This window comes from Nanorana parkeri, unplaced genomic scaffold (genome assembly GCF_000935625.1).
Source record: "Nanorana parkeri isolate BGI_ZX_2015 unplaced genomic scaffold, ASM93562v1 scaffold1031, whole genome shotgun sequence".
Taxonomy (NCBI): Eukaryota; Metazoa; Chordata; class Amphibia; order Anura; family Dicroglossidae; genus Nanorana; species Nanorana parkeri.
This window is the reverse complement of record NW_017307299.1, coordinates 540,779-563,683: the sequence shown is the minus strand read 5'-3', so window position 1 is coordinate 563,683 and position 22,905 is coordinate 540,779. Positions and strand designations below refer to the sequence as shown.

Below are 22,905 nucleotides of genomic sequence, written 5' to 3'. Positions count from 1 at the left end.
GTATATTATATTATATTATACTCTATATACTTCTCGTTTCTTTTGTGTACTTTTAGCCCCCAATAAAGGGGGAAATGTGTGACTCCCAGCGTGTCTGCAAAATCTCAATTAAGAAATAAATTTCAATTTTTGGATACTTTATACACTTGACAGAAACAATCTCCAATTAACAACAAAGCTTTCATGCAGTATATCAAAATATTTATTTAATTTCTGATCATCCTTCCATAGAAAAGTACACATGTAAATAGAGTAAAATGCCATCATTAAAAGTCTTATAAAAATTAAGTATTTACTACACAAATAAGTAAAATTACCCTGAACGGCTATGTTAGCCCTTTAAAATAGTATACCTCTCTTTAGTTTTGAAATCTGCATTAGTAGCAGACAAAGTGCCTGTCTGACCCTCCCATTTCAGAGCAATATACAGACAGAGAACTGATAAGGAAGGAAGTGCCAGTTTTAAACTGTACATTTATTGGTAAGCTGTCCTTACCTGCGCAGATAAGACCTTTTGACTATAAAGGAGGCAAAATGTACTTTGGAGATTGCATATAAACAAAATATTTCTGTAATTTTCATAGTTCATGTCAAAGCAAAAAGATAATACACAAGAAAATAACAAATTCAGCTTGGCAGAATATTAAACTTATATTGTAACAAACAAAAAACATGGGGAGCTGGGCACTGACATAGGGGACAAGCACCAACACAAAACAATTTTTTTGAATATTATGCAACAGGGAGACGGTGACATGGAAAACACAATTCCTTTCAATTACATGCTTGGGAGATGTCTTTAAGATGTAAGTGATGTTAAGGAACATTGCAATTCTTATGCACAGCAGCACCAGATTCTGGCATCACATATTTAGGAAGTGTAATTTGTTTTTTTACTTTTACAATATTGCTTGCTTTAAATACAGCAGCAGCACCCCAATCTAAATCATTTCTACTTAAAATAAAAGGAGTTTTTAGGTAGTTTTGGCTGTGACTCTTGATTTTTATATCCAGTAGTAACTGGCTTGAATTAAATGGTGGAAGTAGCAGCCACAACAGTTCTAAAAGCTATAGAAAAGATTACAAATTTGTAACAAATAGCCAGTGGCAAAACAGTTTAATAGTATAGCTTGTGATCTTTTTTACATTACCACACTGTATTGTTTTAAACGTTTAACAAAAAAGTCAAAACTGTTTTTTCCTGAAATAAAAATTAGATTATATTTCAATGACAATTGCCACACATATAGCACAGTGGCTGGAGGGTATGTAAGTTGTAATGCTCTGTCTTGTATGAGTGGTCAGGAAATATAGCTGACTTAGTGTAGTTTCTCTTTCATAAGCCTCAGTTCCCTTAACTACCTCCCGGCCGGCCTTTGTGTAAAAACGGCCGGCCGGGAGCTTCCTGGGTGTAACAGGCCGTGTATACACAGCCTGTTTGTCCCGCCCACTCGTGCGCGCCGCGCGCAGACGAGAAAGACACAAAATTTATAAACCGCCAGCGATGCCTGTTAACATACAAGCGATCCACCGGCACATGTTACAAATCGCCGCGAATGTCGCAATTAGTTTCTCTTTCATAAGCCTTAGTTCTCTTAACTCCCTCCCGGCCGGCCTTTGTGTAAAAACGGCCGGCCGGGAGCTTCCTGGGTGTAACAGGCCGTGTATACACAGCCTGTTTGTCCCGCCCACTCGTGCGCGCCGCGCGCAGACGAGAAAGACACAAAATTTATAAACCGCCAGCGATGCCTGTTAACATACAAGCGATCCACCGGCACATGTTACAAATCGCCGCGAATGTCGCAATGTGAGCGATACTTTTAGGGCCATCAATCACTGATAACACGAAACTGATGAGCTGTAAAAGCTTTTAAAGCGTCGCCTATGGTCAATTTTGGGTATGCTAGTTTTTTGCGATTTCGCGGGTCCGAACAATTTTTAAGCTTGACATGTTTGGTGTCTATTTACCCGACGTGACTCTGTCTTTTATATTTTACCAAAAAATTGGGGTAATAATAAATGTTTTATAACATAATGTAAAAAATAATTTATTTTTTTTCAAAGTTTTCAGTCATTTTTCCTGAATATAGTAAAAAATAAACCCCCCAGTGGTGATTAAATACCACCAAAAGAAAGCTCTATGTGTCTCCAAAAATGGTATAAAATTAATTTCAGTACAGCGTTGCATGACGGAATAAATGTCAGTCAAAGTACTGCAGCGCTGAATACTGAAAAATGGCCTGGCCAGGAAGGGGGTCTAAACACAGTGGTTAAGGTAAGCAGAACAATCAGTACTTGGTTGCCTCCAGGACTTACAGTATTACTATAGTTGGGAAAAACAGGATGCTGAGAAATGGTAAAACAAATAGTAGTAGTGGTAGAGGGAGGTACAGATGTCTGCAGAGGATGGCTGGGACTGCTGCCTCAGCAGGAACAGAGTAAGTGGAACATGCAGAAAGGGGAATACAGGCAGCAGGCAAATATTTGGTCAGCACATAAGCAAATGGTCAGTACACAGAAGATCAGATACTGCTGACAGGAAGAGGTCAACAAACAGGTAAAGGGTCGCTACAAGCGGCAGGCAGAAACATGGTCAGAAAACAGGCAAGGGTGCACAGAAGATCAGGTACAATCTATGGCAGGTATGGCAGGCACGTATGAAAACCTATAACAAGCATGGGTGGCAAAGTGAGTGAGGTTTAAATGAGGCACCTTGGGAAGGAAAAAACAATCAAGGCTGAAGGGAGGAATAGGGTCAGGGCATTGCCTGGTAACACAATACTGCCCGAATGCAGGAGCCCGTGACCAGTGGGGAGACAGGAAGAGGAACTTGAGGTGAGACCCAGTGCCAGAGCGCCGGAATAGAACGGGAGAAGAGCTGGTAATGTAGGCAGGCCAGCAAAGGTTGCAGGAGTTGGTAATGGTTGCAGGCAGGCAGAGGTTGCAGGAGCTTGTAATGCTGGCAGTTGCAGGCCAGGAAAGTTGGCAGGAGTTGGTATTTAGGCAGGCTGGCAGTGGCCACAGAAGCTGGTAATGGTGGTAGTAGCTGGAAATGGCAGCAGCAGTAGATCGGATCTGGTAATGATGGTAGTAGCTGGTAATGGTGGCAGCAGTAGACAGGAGCTGGCAGTCCAGCAGATGTGGCAAAACCTGGTAATGGTGGCAATGCAGGAATACATAAAACCCCGAAATAAATAAAACCCTAATAATATAGTACTTTTTAAACATAAAACATTTTTTTTAAAAGAGAAGCCTTGCAGCAAAAAAAAATGCTATTGAGGGATAATCAAGTGACCACTTACCTCAAATCAACTAAAATAAAGCATTTTAAAAAGCCAATAAAAAAAGTGAGGAAGGGGTTAACTTCCCAAAGACCTAGCAGTCAGAATAAACTTCCAGTTTTCTTCCAAACTGACCTTGAATATCTCCCTATGCAGTTTAAAAAGCTTTCACTATCCTTTCCTACTACAGTTTCCAGTACACTTAAACTAGTTCCACAAAGTGAAAATTCACTTTGCGAAGAACAACCAATCAAGTACAAGGAAAATATAATAAAAAAACAGTAGAGTATTTTTGATTGAGTGATGGAAGTCAGCAAAACTTCAGATAATTCATATCATCATTCATGTAAGCCTATTTGTCTTTAATGAATCAACCCCCATCCTTCATCAAGTATGCATGAGCTCATTATGTTTATTTGATCATAACAACTGGAATTAAAATATAAAACAGTTTAATGACTGATTCTTGGATTTATTTAAGATCATTGATAAATATGTTCATTGCGGTGTTTCTCAATTATTTTTTGCTGAGCCTGACAAGCAGGAAATACAAGCTCTAATTTGTGGAATTCACATTTACTGGAATGCATATTTGTGTACCAGACCAAATAGTAAGTAACTGAGATTAACTGAAATAAAGGAATATAAAGCTGGCAACCAAATATAATGTGCAGATTGGGACCCTAGTTATCATTTTCTGATATATTGAGTGTGTATCCAGATATTGTAGAGTTATAATTGAAATTTATGTGGCAAAGCTTTTCAGCTTGCATTGACAGCCACAGAAGAGCAACTTTTCACAACCTTTAAAGAGCAGAAGTAATGTATAGCTGTGCTGTTCCAATAGCGATGATCGTTTTTTACTTGTAGCAAACTCATTCACCCCACCCCAGCGCTTTGCAAGAGGTCGTTTCTTATTCTAGGTTTTAAAAAAAAACAATATATGATATGCTAGGAAGTCGGCAAAGTCAAAGAAAAAGGATATACAAAGATCCTACCGATACCTCACAACCACAGCCCCCCTAGACACCACACAAGTGATTATTATTATTTGTAATAATACTGTAATCGTATGTTTACACTCTAACTGTTAAATCTCTCTAGCAATGCTGTGTTTTTTCTTTACTGTGTTGATAGGAAAATCAGTGAATGTGAATGCAGTTATAATGAATAATCCTTGTGGTAAAGGATTTTGTAAACATTTACATCAGACTGGATTTTGTATAACAGTAATTCAGATGCATAATGAATTGCAAGCAATACTGTCGGATCATTGGCCTGCTATATTGTATAAGAAAGTCGTATGCTGCCACCTAGTGTCCAGAAATAATAATGCATAAATTCAGTAACAGTGTTCCAAGTATTTGTGACTCTGTCTTTTATATTTTACCAAAAAATTGGGGTAATAATAAATGTTTTATAACATAATGTAAAAAATAATTTATTTTTTTTCAAAGTTTTCAGTCATTTTTCCTGAATATAGTAAAAAATAAACCCCCCAGTGGTGATTAAATACCACCAAAAGAAAGCTCTATGTGTCTCCAAAAATGGTATAAAATTAATTTCAGTACAGCGTTGCATGACGGAATAAATGTCAGTCAAAGTACTGCAGCGCTGAATACTGAAAAATGGCCTGGCCAGGAAGGGGGTCTAAACACAGTGGTTAAGGTAAGCAGAACAATCAGTACTTGGTTGCCTCCAGGACTTACAGTATTACTATAGTTGGGAAAAACAGGATGCTGAGAAATGGTAAAACAAATAGTAGTAGTGGTAGAGGGAGGTACAGATGTCTGCAGAGGATGGCTGGGACTGCTGCCTCAGCAGGAACAGAGTAAGTGGAACATGCAGAAAGGGGAATACAGGCAGCAGGCAAATATTTGGTCAGCACATAAGCAAATGGTCAGTACACAGAAGATCAGATACTGCTGACAGGAAGAGGTCAACAAACAGGTAAAGGGTCGCTACAAGCGGCAGGCAGAAACATGGTCAGAAAACAGGCAAGGGTGCACAGAAGATCAGGTACAATCTATGGCAGGTATGGCAGGCACGTATGAAAACCTATAACAAGCATGGGTGGCAAAGTGAGTGAGGTTTAAATGAGGCACCTTGGGAAGGAAAAAACAATCAAGGCTGAAGGGAGGAATAGGGTCAGGGCATTGCCTGGTAACACAATACTGCCCGAATGCAGGAGCCCGTGACCAGTGGGGAGACAGGAAGAGGAACTTGAGGTGAGACCCAGTGCCAGAGCGCCGGAATAGAACGGGAGAAGAGCTGGTAATGTAGGCAGGCCAGCAAAGGTTGCAGGAGTTGGTAATGGTTGCAGGCAGGCAGAGGTTGCAGGAGCTTGTAATGCTGGCAGTTGCAGGCCAGGAAAGTTGGCAGGAGTTGGTATTTAGGCAGGCTGGCAGTGGCCACAGAAGCTGGTAATGGTGGTAGTAGCTGGAAATGGCAGCAGCAGTAGATCGGATCTGGTAATGATGGTAGTAGCTGGTAATGGTGGCAGCAGTAGACAGGAGCTGGCAGTCCAGCAGATGTGGCAAAACCTGGTAATGGTGGCAATGCAGGAATACATAAAACCCCGAAATAAATAAAACCCTAATAATATAGTACTTTTTAAACATAAAACATTTTTTTTAAAAGAGAAGCCTTGCAGCAAAAAAAAATGCTATTGAGGGATAATCAAGTGACCACTTACCTCAAATCAACTAAAATAAAGCATTTTAAAAAGCCAATAAAAAAAGTGAGGAAGGGGTTAACTTCCCAAAGACCTAGCAGTCAGAATAAACTTCCAGTTTTCTTCCAAACTGACCTTGAATATCTCCCTATGCAGTTTAAAAAGCTTTCACTATCCTTTCCTACTACAGTTTCCAGTACACTTAAACTAGTTCCACAAAGTGAAAATTCACTTTGCGAAGAACAACCAATCAAGTACAAGGAAAATATAATAAAAAAACAGTAGAGTATTTTTGATTGAGTGATGGAAGTCAGCAAAACTTCAGATAATTCATATCATCATTCATGTAAGCCTATTTGTCTTTAATGAATCAACCCCCATCCTTCATCAAGTATGCATGAGCTCATTATGTTTATTTGATCATAACAACTGGAATTAAAATATAAAACAGTTTAATGACTGATTCTTGGATTTATTTAAGATCATTGATAAATATGTTCATTGCGGTGTTTCTCAATTATTTTTTGCTGAGCCTGACAAGCAGGAAATACAAGCTCTAATTTGTGGAATTCACATTTACTGGAATGCATATTTGTGTACCAGACCAAATAGTAAGTAACTGAGATTAACTGAAATAAAGGAATATAAAGCTGGCAACCAAATATAATGTGCAGATTGGGACCCTAGTTATCATTTTCTGATATATTGAGTGTGTATCCAGATATTGTAGAGTTATAATTGAAATTTATGTGGCAAAGCTTTTCAGCTTGCATTGACAGCCACAGAAGAGCAACTTTTCACAACCTTTAAAGAGCAGAAGTAATGTATAGCTGTGCTGTTCCAATAGCGATGATCGTTTTTTACTTGTAGCAAACTCATTCACCCCACCCCAGCGCTTTGCAAGAGGTCGTTTCTTATTCTAGGTTTTAAAAAAAAACAATATATGATATGCTAGGAAGTCGGCAAAGTCAAAGAAAAAGGATATACAAAGATCCTACCGATACCTCACAACCACAGCCCCCCTAGACACCACACAAGTGATTATTATTATTTGTAATAATACTGTAATCGTATGTTTACACTCTAACTGTTAAATCTCTCTAGCAATGCTGTGTTTTTTCTTTACTGTGTTGATAGGAAAATCAGTGAATGTGAATGCAGTTATAATGAATAATCCTTGTGGTAAAGGATTTTGTAAACATTTACATCAGACTGGATTTTGTATAACAGTAATTCAGATGCATAATGAATTGCAAGCAATACTGTCGGATCATTGGCCTGCTATATTGTATAAGAAAGTCGTATGCTGCCACCTAGTGTCCAGAAATAATAATGCATAAATTCAGTAACAGTGTTTTTCAGTGTTACAAGTATTATAATTGTTATTATTATTATTATTATTATTATTATTATTGTTACTGTGCTGATGTAACTAATGGATTGCATAATGTCATCTTTATTTAGTTGCTGACACAGGCTGCTGAATGGAAAGTACAAACCAAAATGCTGAAAGATCAAGAGACTCTCCTGAAAACCCAGGTAAAATGTGTGTTTCATTCTCAGTATAGATAGTGATATCTTATGTCAAGGTATCTACATTGACATTTACATCAGACTCCACAATGGTTATAGGTCTTATCCAAGAACTTTAGGCCTAGCTGCTGAAGATTACAACATATATATATAAAAGGCACATGGGTGACCCAGTCCTTAAGGGAAAAGTCCGTTTTGGGTAGACAATCATCAAACCCTAATTTCAGGCAAAACATTTTTTCATCTTTAACCACTCGCTGATCAGGTGTTTAGACCCCCTTCCTGGCCAGGCCATTTTTCAGTATTCAGCGCTGAGGTACTTTGACTGACATTTATTCTGTCATGCAACGCTGTACTGAAATTCATTTTATACCATTATGTGGGGACACATAGAGCTTACTTTTGGTGGTATTTAATCACCACTGGGGTTTTTATTTTTTACTATATTAAGGAAAAATGACTGAAAATTTTGACAATAATTTTTTTTTTACATTATGTTATAATACAATTATTATTACCCAATTTTTTTTTTTAAATATAAAAGACGGGGTCACGTCGGGTAAATAGACACCAAACATGTCAAGCTTTAAAATTGCGCGCGAAATCGCAAAAAAAACTACCATACCCAAAATTGACCATAGTTACATAGTATTTGAGGTTGAATAAAGACATTAGTCCATCAAGTCCAACCTATTAGGATCTCATTCTAGGAGTACCTGTACCCCTGTATATTACGGTCCCTTAAGAAATCGTCCAAAAGTTTCTTGAACAATTCCACATTATGATCTTACTGTGAAGAACCCCCTTCGCCCCTTGTGCTGGAATTTTTTTTCCACCAATTAGGCGACGCTTTAAAAGCTTTTACCGCTCATCAGTTTAGTGTTACCAGTGATCGATGGCCACAGCGGAGCCCGGGACCAGCGTGACACCGGGAGGGGGGCCGCCGACCGGGGGCACGAACCGGCAGCTTATACAAGCGATCCACCGGCTCTATAGCCGGCAGATCGCTTGTATGTTAACAGGCATCGCTGCCTTATTTCCTGCTCGCGCGAGTGGGCGGGGCTGACAGGCCGTATATACACGGCCAGTTAAATCCAGGAAGCTCCCGGCCGGCCCTTTTTTTTACAACGGCCGGCCGGGAGGTGGTTAAACAAAGTGAGTAAGGTGTGTCCCTATAGGAGGAAATTTTCTTCAAGTCAGGTCAGGATGAGAAGTCAGGTGTGGACACATATTGCAAGAACACACTTTGTTCAGAATAATGGGGACGGGTTAGAACATCTAGCAGGGTACAGATACTGTCTGTGTTTTCCTGTCCCAGTGATAAGTGTTCCCTCATTTCTTATTTTGTATTCACAGGGACAGGGAGTGTGGTGAAATCTCCCCAACAGAGTCACAGACAATATAGTAAACATTTACTTTTCTCAATTCTATTTTAAATTTAAAAAAAACAAAAAAACTTTTGTCATTAGGTACCAAACCAGAAGAAGCTAGACCTTACTATGTGAAATGCTGGGATTTACTGGCTATAAATCCACCAGGACAATAAAAAGAAGGTGGCAGGATGAAAATGTGGGTGCTGCTACTGTTGAATTATTTTTAAAGGCACATGCAGGGCTGGTTTCCCGGCCTAGTAAGATAATGACCGAGAACATTTCAGAGTACTGACACCTGATATTTACATGCTTGTTCTAGGTCAGCAGCTTACAGTGTAATTAAGGAAGGATAAGAATGACAGAGCATACATGATTCAGAAGTGGCAGCTCTCACACTTGTATCCTGAGTTTAGGAGTTAAGTGAATACATATTTAAAACAATATTTTGTATAGCACAGAATAGAAGACTCTTCCAAGAATTTACATCAGTCTACATTCATCATTTTTATCAAGGGTTGATGAGTTAAGGTGGATCGAAATATAAGTACAGAGGTGTGGCTTTATTAGTTTTCTTTTTTCAGGCTTTTTCCTTTTATTTTCTCCTACTGACCTTGCCTGTCACACTTCATGCCCTAGCATGACAACACTCACTCATTGGGGGAGGTTATCAAAACTGAAGCAGACGGAATCTGGAGCAGTTGCCCACAGCAACCATACAGCTTCTATCTTCGGTTTATTCTGTTAAGCTTTAAAAAAGGAAAGATAGACTTTGATTGGCTGCCATGGTCAACTGCTCCAGATTTTCTCTTCTCCAGATTTGATAAATCTACCTCACTGTTCTGTAGCTGTGCAGGATTAGAATTGTCATCCGAGGCTGCTCCACTGATTTGGACTGCAAAACACCACACCCAGTCTCCTCATCTCCATAACATGGAAGGTCAACTGGAAAGCGCTGTTAAGACTGATTGAGATTTCAGTGCAGCAGAGACACAAGAAGTTTAAGTGACAATAAACTCAGGAGCAAAATCTTAAAATGCATTCAAGCACCTTAAAGGAGAACTATGAGGTGAGTGCTTTTCACTCAGCTCATAGTTCTAGCCGACCTGTGACAATGAGACTGTCACAGGTCGGCTCAGTAGATCGGGAGGTGAGCGAACACATACCGGCGTTCGCTCACCTCTCGATCCTGTCACGGCTCTCTGCCGTGACAGGGGAGGGTCTGGATTCTCCCCTCCCCGCTCCTTTAGATAGGCAGAGCCAGCTGTCAGTCACGCAGCTGGGCGGATCCCGGTACAATTGTCGGTATCCGCTTCAGCTGCGGCGTCTCAGTATACCGCGAGCAGTAGCTCGCGGTATACTGTGGCGTCTCAGTATACCGCGAGCCACAGCTCGCGGAGTACTGAGCCTAGGGTGACGGGAGGACGCTAGTTTGTGTCCTCCCGTTACCCTAAGGAGAACTATGGGGAAAAGCCTGAAAACTGTCCTTGGTGCTGAAACTGTCCTTCCTTCTGGAGGGTGACTACTTTTGTTCCCCATGGCTCCTGTGTGTGTTGTTGTAAAGTAGCCACTACTCCAAGCTTGCTCCTGTAATGGACTACAATCTCAGTACCAATTGGTAAACTAAACACCAGATTGTAGTCCATCATGGGAGTAAGCTTGGAGCGGTGGCTACTTTAAAACAAAAGTAGCCACCCTCCAGAAGGAAGGGCAGTGTCAGCATGAATTCAGAGATGATTTGAGGATCTACAGCCGAGTGATACACAAATAAGGTCCAGTTTTGTTAATAGTTAAGGTACTTGAATACATTTTTTAAGATTTAACTCCTGAGTTTAGTGTCACTTTAAGAGCACACTGAGCATCTGGTAGGATCAAAAGGTATTAATTTGCACCTATCAACATATATAACAAAATACTTTCACTGGTATATTTGACAGACCAAAAGAGAGCAAATAAGAGAAGTTCATTGTTTGGGTTTATATACACTGCTGCACTGTTATTTTTCCATTTAACTATGGTATGTGTTTTCTCACATTTAAATGTTTATTATACCTAATTAGCATGGAAAGGGCACAAATAGTGAAATAGTTTATATGTACTTTGACTTTTCTAGGTACATACTCCAATACAATACAATACAATACAATACAAGCATCACTCATTGAGAATAATTCAGGATTGTAGGATGAAAGATCCATCACTAAGTTAGCTTAGTAGAAACCATCAATTAATATGGAAAATTAAGGGAATGGAGGTGACTCTGCAGAACATTATACATCATCCATGTGTGTTTTCAAATTGTTGGCCGATAATTGAGGAATCATGCTCTAGTAATTCTCATAGTGAGGCAAATTACTCTTCTGGGCAGAGATAATTTATTGCATGTATTCATTTCTTTCCAGTGATATATGTTGAATTTCATTCATTCATTACTTTTTCCTACAGGTTAAAATAAATATAATTACAACTGTATAATTGTAAAAAAAAAAAAAATTGCTTTATTATGGAGCTGTCCAGATTCTTTGTATTAATTAGCAGGTGTATTTAAAATATGAGTAATAAAAGCAAACCTTTATAATAATATATAAAAAAAACTTACATCTTCATAATATGAATTGAGTTTCTTGCAGATAAGCCTGGGACTTTTGAAAACCAGGATACTCCTATATGCAGGCAGTCACCACGTCCCATGGTCACAGGTTCTGGTCAACCTATTTCCTCATGTCCCTTTCTAGTTGCCCATTACTACAATGGGCAGCCTTGCTAACTATTAGTGAGGTGGCAAGAGGTAGGGGAGCTTGGGTTTGAAATTTTAAACCGCGTTCATATACCGAGAGAACCACATCACACTAAGGCAATGCCCCTGCATTGTAGCTCGCAATTGCATTAGAAAAAAAAGGGCATTGCCACAATGCACGTGAACACGCAGCATGACGTGCGTTAACACACTGCGAAAATATATTGGCATTAGATAGCTTATATGTACAAAATAGCTTTTAAATGTCTTTTTTTTGTAGGGAAATATATTTTCTTGAAATTTCCAAGGCAGGAAACTGTACAGAAAGATATTTGTCCTGCTATACATACAGTAACCCCCATATGTTATATTGATTACTATCAGTAACACATTATCGTGTATGATAAAAAAAAATCCAGTCTGCCAGCATGCTGCCAGTACAATCTATTCATGTTTTGTTGTGGGAATGGTGTGCTTATACTTCATATTTTCTAGATCTGTATACCTAGAAAACTATATACTGTATATTTCCTGTCTACATGAGCTATGTTCGACCAGTGAGGCTGTACAAAGCACTATCCTGTGGGCATATCTCCCAACCGTTCCTCATTAGGAGGGACTGTTCCTCTTTTGGAACCAAATCCCTCTGTCCCTCTTTCCCCCTCAGTTTTCCCTCTTTTGGTCAGATGTGTCGGACTGATTGTCGGCAACAATGAGACGGCCTATTTGGAGGAGATTAGGAATCTGGAGAATTGGTGCCAGAGGAACAACCTCCTCCTCAATGTCAGCAAGACAAAGGAGTTGATAGTGGACTTCTGTAAAAAGCGGAGAGAGAAAAAATACCAGACCCCCATGATCAATGGAAGCCCAGTGGAGAGAGTGGATAGTTTCCGATACCTCGGTGTACATATTACGCAGGACTTGTCTTAGACGCTTGAGGGACTTCAGACTGCCCGCTAGGGTGCTTAGAAATTTTTATTCCTGCACCATAGAGAGCATCCTGATGGGAAACACCACTACCTGGTTTGGGAACAGCACCGTGCAGGACAGACGAGCTCTTCATAGGGTGGTGCGAGCAGCTGAGATAAGTATTCTCACATTACTGCACATCCGCACTTTAAAAGAAAATGGTCAAGTAAAGGTCAATACACTGCTGGTCATCACTTGAATTCATTTTACCCCGTATTGCTGCTGTTGGCACTCGCACACTTACATTCCATATTGTATTAGCATTTTTTAGTTAAGTTTAAATTTTTATATTTACATTTAACACTATATTTATTTTGCAATGTAAAAAGTTTTATTTAAAATGTATTCTTTCTTTCTTCTTTTTGCAGTCGTGTAAGCATTTCACTGCATATCATACTTGTACGATTGTGTATGTGACAAATAAAACTATCTATCTATCTATCTATCTATCTATGTACAGATATCTATGAAAGTGTACTTTTCAACTACCACAAGTATTATTAAAACCTTCATCCAATCTCCTAATTATCTAATTTACTATTTTGAAAAGTAAAAAAAAACATTTTTGGTTTGACTAATCATTTTTGGCATATAAATTCTTAATGGTCCACGTAACTGTGGGCATGGCAGGAGTGTGTCTATTACCTAAATACATTGTGCTGGAAGGTGTCCCTCTTTCTCATTTCAGAAAGATGGGAGGCACTGTATGCCATTCAGTAAATGACATATACTGCAGACATGCTTTTGCTTTTTACTGGCTTCCTCACACTGCCCACTTTGTTAAAACTGCCTCATATGAACTGTGGGACAGTTCAGTAGAAGCTTCTTTCAAAACTTACTTCCCTTCTGCAGTACGAAGCACTAGTCACACAACATATCTTGCCAGTCTTGGGTTATATATTTCTCTAAGCTGTTTTGTGCCTTCCTACCCCACTAAAATAGCTAGTTTTAGACTTACACTAACAAAATCAGATATCATAAGGCACACAAAGCATGGGGGTAGAAAAACTAAAAGAGACCTTGTGCCCACTTTGTATAAGGATGCCTAGAACAGATGACTAGAAGAATAAATAATATTGCCTCCCTTCCAGCTGAACTGTATTAAGTGTATATTCATTTGTCCAATTCTTCACTATTTATCTATACGTTAGGCGTATAGTTTTTTTTATCATTGTTTGTTCAATTTAAAATGTTAAATTGTAATCCTCTTTAATAAAATCCTGTTTCTTCTGTTACCCGTAGCATGTGGATAATATATTATCCAAAAATTATAATTGTTTCCTCAATTGCCCCAGAACAGTCGTAGAACATAATTACTTTTTCCCTCTTGTAATACTTGTGAGTGTAATCACTTATTTCTGTTTCTGCATAGTTTATGTATTCAGTTCTGGAAGCATTGGCACTTGTGATGACAGTCTTGAAGGAAATCGTTAATTATAATTTGTGAACAGCATATGGGTTCATTAGAAATGCTAAACAGAGGAAATCTTACTGTGGTTTGACAAGAAGGTGTTATGACTCATAAAAGATGTTAGATACTTTGAACATTTTGAGTTTGCCTCCATTGATTCATCATATTAATTGAATTTTGACAAATACCATTTAGTTTGTACAAATTCATCTTTCTTTGAATATTAATTATTCCCACTTTTTTTTCTACTGACAGATTGCGCTATACTCTGAGAGATTTGATGAATTTCAGAGTTCCCTGACTAAAAGCAATGAAATTTTCACAAGTTTCAAAAAAGAAATGGAAAAGGTAATTTGTATTCTTTATTGCAGCATATTGGATCAAAATGATCATGCCCTGGTTCCAAATATTTAGAACAGTATAAAGGAAAAAAGTTGAAAGCAATAAATCCTAACTTCTCTTTGTCATGTTGTTATAACCTCTTTCTGTGTAGCATACACATAGCACTAAGGGAGTCTCAAATTAGTGAGACATATTACTTCACAATTCACTGGCTATACACAGGGCCGGATTTCCCACAAGGCCACCGAGGCCCGGTCTTGGGGCAGCAGGGGTGTGGAATTCCTATTGTCCGACACCCGGGACATGCCGTTCCGGGCACCGGGCGGGTAGTTTTTTTCTACATTTAGCCCTGCTTTGGGAAAAGATGGCTAAAATAAAAAGTTATAAAAAGTATAAGATAATAAAATAAATAACAATTAAAAAAGAAAACAAATAATAAATAAAAAATTAAAACCAACCCTGCCACCCCCGCCATCTGGTTGTCATTCTCCATTAGGGGGGTTGGCGGGGAGGGGGGCGCATTGAGGAACCTGGCCTTGGGGCAGCAGAGAGAGTAAAGCCGTCCCTGGCTATACATTTACATCTCAAGGTGAACAAGGCCAGTAGACCAGCCTCAAATGCATACAGTATGGGCCAAGGGGTGCAATCTCAAAGTTTGTATAATGCTAATGTGGTGATAAAATCCCTCTATCTAGGCAGAGAAGGGTAAGAAGAGGCAGGTCACAGTGCTGATTCTGCGCACCTGTCTTTAGTGGAAATCTGGAGTAGTTACCCATGGCAACCAATCAGCTTCTCTCTTCAGTTTGTTCAGTTAAGATTTGAAAATGAAACACAGAAGCTGATTGGTTGCCGTGCACAGCTGCGCCAGATTTTTTCTGCTCCAGTTTTGATAAACCCCCCTCATTATGTTTATTTGATAATATGTTTACAGCTCGAATACAATATAGAACTGTATAACAACTGTATTTATGTTAGAATACACATTACTGTGTTTATAGCAATAACTCATGCAGTATACATTTTCGGTCACTAGATGGCAGTGTTTATAAGTTCTGCTATATCTGTGATAGACTCTCTGTTGTATTGAGTAAGGTAGAGAATAAAGCTGTGGCTTCCTTCCTGTGTTTTTCAAGCCATGTGCAGCATGCATATCAGATTGTATGCTTGTGTTTCTCTGTGAGGCTATGCAAGAAGTTCCAACAATTTATTTATAAGATTAGCCTATACTCCTTTAGTCAATCAAGCCTGGTGTGTTAATGTTTATGGCCTTCATGCTGACTGGCTGTATTTTGAATAACATGTTACATTTTTAGTAACTTGCAAGTATTCTGTTTACTAAATACATTTCATATGAGAAAACATATAAGCTAGATTTCACCTACTCTTTCCCCTCCAAAGATGCTCCCAATTTAACATTGGGGTGGAGTTTGAGTGGTCATAAAATTCTGAAAGCCAAACCATAGCTATCAGTAGGTCCCAGCAAAAAAAAAAATACTCTGATACTCCAAGTTGGGTATTTTGCATGTGGCTAACAACCCTATCTGATTAAAATGTATTCTCAGTGCCACTTCATAAGGACCCCTGCTTGGCCCTCCTATATCTCAAACCCTTGATTCTCACTAGAAATCAACACCGCCTAGCCACACATGTACTGCTGGCAGCTAAAAAGGGTATCGCCTCTGCTTGGAAAAAACAATTTGTGTAATTTGATAAAGTCAAACGGCGGGTGGATTTCTTTTTGAACGAAAAATTGACAAGTATTCTTCTGGATTACAATAAAAAATTTACAACAATCTGGCAGCCATGGATCGACTATGCACATCCCTCTCTGTCCCCAGACAGTCTATCATCCCCCTAGGTTCTGGGCTTACTTTCTGATAACTGGAGGACCTTGGTGCCATCTTCTCTATCCTCTTAATCCTCTTTTTTTCCCAGTCTTTCTGGATCTCTCCTTCTCATTTTCTTCTCTGTGTCCTTTTGATTTCTGCTTCTAATCAAACTTCAGAAGTGTTTAAAAAAAAAAAAGATCTTCTTGATTTATTAAGATTAACAATACAATTGTATACTCGTTTATTCTTTTTGATTGTATACTGCATTATTTTTGTACTACATATTGCACAATGTATGTTTCTAAAATATTTAAATATAAAACAAAGAAATATTGTTGTAAGGCCTAAGTCAGGAAACCAAGACCCTTTATGAACTGTAATGAAGTAAATATTTAAGCATGGAATGGGCTTATTACTACTCAAAGGCTTGTTACTACTCATAGTAGTAATATGTTTTTTTTCCAGGAAAAGCTGGAAACAACAAATAAATCCCACTTAACCTGTCACTCACCTTGTCAATTCAGAAAGAACATAGCAAAATACATATTTGCAGAGGCAGCCTTTAGTGAAACCATGTCAAAATGATCTATGTATCCTGAGATATAGGGGTAGAGTTAAATTAATGTAGTAGAGCACGGTTACTTTACAAGGGAATTTTCACTTAGTTTAGTGAATGTGAGGAAGGGCTGCTGACTTTCATCATTCAATTATGTGCAAGCAAAAATATTGTTTTTTTCCCATTTTCCTTTCATGTAATTGAGTATTCTTTGCAAAGTTAATTTTTGACCATATTAACTAAGCTAAAGCAAAATTCCCTTGCAAAGTAAACTCCTTTAGAAAATACACCCCATATAGCTGAATTTAAAGTGTATGCAAATCTCAGATTTTTCTTGTAAGAACTGAGCTTGGCCCTACGTTTGTCGGTGAGGCTCATCATCACATTAAAGTATATTAAAGAGGTTCATAACGCAGAAAGTTTCATCCTGCCCACAAAAAATGCGAGGCAGTGCGTTCTGGCCAAAATCGAGCCGGAACGCACTGCATCTGGTGTGAACGAGCCCTCAAACAGGATATCAAGACCAGTGATTCTGCAGGAGGCCAAAATGTTTAAACAAGGAGCAGCATCCATTGTAAGTGATTTAATCAGCATTTGAAAATGCTTAAAAACCTTCTGACTTTAACACATGTCATTTTAAGGCTCTCTTACTGCTTGTTAAGAATATGTTAATACTTAAACATCCATATTCTGGACACATGTGCACGTTAACCTGAATAATGAAAGTATATTATTATTGTTATTATTATTACTATATGGAGGGGAAGTTGGTTGTAGGATGAATAGCACCTCCTTTTCTTCTGGGAAGATCCACACACCAAACCTTGGTGCTTCTGGACAGTATGTCCAAGCAGCACTGTTATTGCTATTCGCGGTTCCATAACTATACTCGGGTGCTACCTGAGGAGGGAGAGAAGACATTCTGCACTATACCATGTCCTTTCCTAGAATCCACGGTGACATTGTGGATAACTAGTTACTCCACAGGCTCTAAGGATTGTTGTATCTTCTTGCTTTTTATGAAAAGTAATAAAAAGCTATGCGTTTTCATTTTTCCTCTCCTGAGGTAATTATATGATATTGTATCCTATGGAAAGCAGAGAAAGATCAATGGAGACCAATAATCCTGTAGCAAGGAGAGAGGACTATTAGTTACTTATTAGAACTTTTAACCCAAGTGTGTCCTCCGTGGATCTTATCACTATACTGCTGATCATTTATTTTAGTCAAAATCTGCTTTTTCCTTAGCTCAGCCAGTAAATCAGGCTGTAAACCATACAATGAACATTTTTATTAAAATAGAAGAATAAACAAGTTTAATGAATGTAATTGTCTTACACCGTTATATATTAGAAGCATAAAGCTGCAACATATGTGAAAAGAACACCTTGTAACACATTGCATATTAAAAGTTTATGTAGCAATTTATATGTTTCAAAACAAAGGCATCATTTTTATTTCAGGATAAATCTCCTCAACTCACTCAGTTTTGACAGTATTGTTAAATATTTATGTTGTAATACATTTTCTCTTTGAACAGCATACATAAAAGTAATTACCTTTGTCAAAATACAATGATCAGTTCAGCAATGTGACTGTTTTCTGTAACACCTTGTTCATTTTATTTTTTGTAGTATGCACTCATTTGTTTTTATGATTATGTGCTAACTGGAACTTGGTTTGTGAATTTGTCAGATGACAAAGAAAATGAAGAAACTGGAAAAGGATACGAACACCTGGAAAACACGGTTTGAGAATTGCAATAAAGCTCTGCTGGACATGATTGAAGAGGTGAGAAATGTTACATGAAGTAATCGCTGGCCAACAGAGCTATAGATAATTTTTTTCTTTTCCTAAGGAGAAACATTCTGACCATTTCCAATTTTCACTAGTCTTTATAGCAAACATTTTATGACCCCATACATTTTGCAATTAAAACAAAAGGAAAGGTATCCTGTACAAAGCAACAGGTTAAAGTGGACATTAAATAAAAACATGTGAAGATTTGCTATGTTATAGGGAACATCTATATATGTTAATTGCTTGATTGATTAATTGCCTTATTAGGCCACTTGGAAATTAGTATCATATCAGAGTGCATAGCATGCATTCTCAGCGAGCACACCTTGACATACGAGGCAGAAAAACTGCACTGAACTGAATAGTCCAATATACCAGAAGGCAGGAAAGTATTTGGCTTGCTTTGCAAAATGAATGAAATTACTAGATTGTATTTATCAATTAACAACCTACAAAGCGCATAAACATTAAAAAAAACTAAATGTAATCAATATTTGGTGTGTCCACCCTTTGTCTTTAAAAAAATGTACCCTTGCAGTGGGGTGGGTTAAGTGCTTGTTTTGTCTAGGGGGCTCAAATAAAGCAGATATACACACCTGATCCTTGGTCCTGCGCCAGTCAGTGTCCTCACGTCTAATGCAAGTCTATGGACCTACATTAGATATGATGATGTCAATAGTGCTTAGAGCGCTGAAGCCCTGGGAAGATGAGGCTGACCAATCTAGCAGCCCAGTGGGACCAAGGACCAAGGATCAGGTGAGTATATCAGGTTTTTTTAACCCTCATAGACAAAATGAGAACTCAACCCTCACAGCAAGGGCAAGTTTTTTTAAATTCCTAGTTTGTGTTTAATACAGCATCATTTCTTTCAGGTACACTTGCACACAGTTAAGGCTTTTGTAGGAATATGGTACAGTTCATGATTGAACAATAAAAACAAACAGAATTAGCTGTGTTAAGAAGAATAAGACTATGTGAGCGAAAGCCATTCTTTGCTAATGGAATGAGGTCACGAAAGACAGTTCAGTGGGAAATAAATCTTACACAATGGCAAGACTGAGCACAGCAGCAAGACCCATGTTAATCTTACTGTAGCAATAAGGTCTTTCAATGTCTTTCACAGGCCTATATTTTAGGCAAGGTTTTTCCGGATGTGCTGTCCTAGCTCTTCTACAGAAGTACAAAGAAACAAGCAAGGCTAATGACCAAAACCACAGTGGTTGGCCAATAAACTTAATGCAGGAAATGAAAGACACATTATGTTGACTTCTCTTTGCAGTCTAAAGATGTCCAGTGGCACCACCGGCTTAGACTTGGTAGAAACCAGTGGGATCCCAGTACATCAATCTACAGTCTAAAAAAAAAAAAAGTCAGAAGTGGTCTTCATGGAAGACTTGCAGTTAAAAAGCCATACTTTCATCCCTCCTCCTCACCACCAGCACCACAACCCCCCTCTTATGGTAGGATTAGCAGAAGAGGAGTAAGAGGAAAGGATTACATTTCCTGAATAAAAATGGCTGTTTTGAGCTCTTGAGGAGGAGAAGTAGGAGGAAAAGGTTGCTATGCGCCCTTAAAATGAGGAGGAAAATGGCACATTAGCAGCACTCAAAAAGAAAGTGGCCTCTATGTACCCTTAGTTTTGCAATTAAAGTGTTAGTGTAATTTGTTTTTGGTGCAGGCTATCTGGTTAGTGCGCTGGGAATTGTTTTTGTTTGTACTGTGGAAAGTCCTTCCATGTGCGCATTCCATGTACTTGGAAAACTAGTTATAATGTATAATTTGTGCAGTTGCCATATTTGTTTTGCTGGATTTGGTGTGGGGGCACACTAGGGGCTTCAGCTGCCAATGTGATGCAACTGGGCTTCTGGTGAATCCCTGTGCCTTTAAGGAGAAATGGACTGCCTCCTGGTAAACCTGCACTCAATTTGTCTACTGCTATATATGTTCCAATATGGAGGCTCTCATAGATGAGGGTTAGGACCACACTACACAGAGTGGCCTTGACGAGGCAGTGTGGCTTCCACATAATTTGCAAAAGTAGTGCAACTAAAACCTCTGTTTTTAATGCAAAGTGTTAGACAGGGTGATATGTTTTAGTTGCAGGTTAGCTGGTAATTGTGCTGGGAAATCTTTGTATTTGCCTTGAGCAATGAGGAAGACATGCTTTTTATTGTCAAATTGTCTAATTGAAGTGCTGATTCCACCAAGCTCTGTGGTGCAGAGTCATGTGTTTCCTCATGTAATTGTTAGCCAAATGGCTGTTACTTTTACCACAACCGATATCCTGCGGGCAGAGCCCGCGGACCTCAGTGGTGCAGTTGGCAGCAGATATGTTCAAAAAGGCCTACACTGCAGAGCTCTTTCTAGTTGCTACCTTTTCAAGTGCTCATGTACGCTGGCCAATATCTACCAAAAACTTAACTGAAGTCTATTTCTTAAATATTTTAGGATTACATGTCGATATGGGGATGGGGTTTGAGAAATGTGGGGTTGTGGTTTAAAAAAAAAAATGTTTTACTTTGTTTTGACATTTTATAAACCTTTTAAGACAATGCAGTATTGTACTGTGAAGAAAGAAGTTCACAAACAATACTATGAAACTGTTTTTCAGAATAAATGTTCCTATAGCTTTTGGATCCATTGTGACTCCTACTTCCAACTGTCCAATTCAGGCCTATTACTGCTAGATAAAAAAAATCATGTGTCAAAGCCAAAACTACTTTAAAAAAATTTAATGAATGTGATTGGTGTGCTGCGGCTTTTTATAAAGAGGACTCCCCACACACGCTTTCAATACACCACCAGCACTGATGAAATGTGTGTAAAAGCAAAACTATGTACAATTGTACATAGGAGAATTGATGCTGTTTTAAAAGCAACAAGTGGAAACACCAAATATTAAATTGATTTAGTTTTTTTATCTTGTAGGCTATTTGTAGGCTAACTGATTAATAAATACTTTTCATTGCAATACTTTTGAAGGCATTCTGACATTCCAAAATTCTTCACAAACACCTCAAACTTTTGCAGAGTACTGTATATTAGATGTCCTATAATGGTCTACAATACATGTGCTTTGAAAAGAATAGATTTCATCTGCAAAAACTGAAATTTCACTTTGAGTGGCTTATATTGTCTTGTTACTAAGGTCTTTTGGAAATTGATTTTCTACACACCGTTGCAAATTCTTTGTTAAGCTGTTAAAATAATTTGTTCATATTGACCAGTTTTGTGTATTTTGACTTTTTCCCAGACTGCTGTACAAAGTAAGAATAATCTGTCTAGCTTTTACTGGATAGGTTACATTATATGTACTATAATCGTCCCTATATAAGTGCATGGCAAAGACCTAGGGAGGCAGTTTTCTTTTAATAATAGATAAGTTGTATTATTTGCTTACAAAAACTTGTTTATATATCGTGACCTATTTTTTTTATTACAGAAAGCTCTGAAGGCTAAAGAATATGACTGCTTTGTGGTAAAAATTGAGAGGCTGGAAAAGCTTTGTCGAGCACTGCAGGAAGAAAGAATTGAACTGTACAGAAGAATTAAAGAAGCCAAGACACACGATAATGATGAGGTGGAGGAGGACGAAGATGTAGCTGATCGTGAGGACCTTGACACTGCAGCACAAGATGAAAGCTCTACCACAGAGCCTTCTGGAATAGATGAAAAAATCATCAAAGATCTAGAAACTGCTTTTAAGGTGACCCACTGTTTGCAGGAGACCGCAGAAGAAAGCAGTCTGGAATGTCTACAATCAGATGCCAGCAAATTGGCTACTGCAGTTGAACAGCCTGCAGAGTCATTAGAAGGTGCAGCCTGTCCAGAGGTGACAGTACAGAATCCATCAAAGGTTGAATCACAACAAGGTTCAGAGTATAATGACATGGAAGATGTAGACTAGATTTTAAGCGTTGCACAGACACAGAGTCAAAGTCAGACAAACTTTGCAGGCACACAATGTATTTTTTAGCAACTTTCTTTTAAAACAGAGAAGTGAATTGGCTTACAATCATATATGTGGATTTATGTATCTTCACAAAATAGGTATAAAGAGCATTCGAATGGGAATGCCCAAGAAGGAGGTTAGGTTACCATTAGGTCGTAGAATTTCAGGTTGAATAGTCCTGCTTAGTTCCTAAAAAATCTTCCTTATGCTGAAATTACTCATCTTTGAAATACATCTTTAGGCAAACATCCTACCCCTGTAACGGCTTCTATGCCAATATTTTTTAAAGTTTTTTTACCTCTTCCAAACAGTTGAGGTAAGAGATAACATCATCACAAGGGCTGCAGTGCTCTTTAGACAACTGGAGCTGGGAGGAGGAAATAAAGAGGGCACCCTGCTTCACTGCCATTAGATGCAAGATGCCCCGTAGGACTACTTATGCAAACACACT

General features: G+C 38.5%; 1 protein-coding gene across 1 annotated transcript in view; it reads left to right on the top strand.

Moving 5' to 3' along the window:
- TXLNB (taxilin beta) overlaps positions 1-22,409 on the top strand; it is a 61,916-nt gene extending 39,507 nt beyond the window's left edge. The window contains exons 6-9 of the mRNA XM_018567331.1: positions 7,420-7,494; positions 14,231-14,323; positions 18,398-18,493; positions 21,945-22,409. Coding sequence (XP_018422833.1) covers positions 7,420-7,494; positions 14,231-14,323; positions 18,398-18,493; positions 21,945-22,409 — 729 coding nt within the window. The remainder of the gene's footprint in view (positions 1-7,419; positions 7,495-14,230; positions 14,324-18,397; positions 18,494-21,944) is intronic.
- Positions 22,410-22,905: the final 496 nt, after the last annotated feature.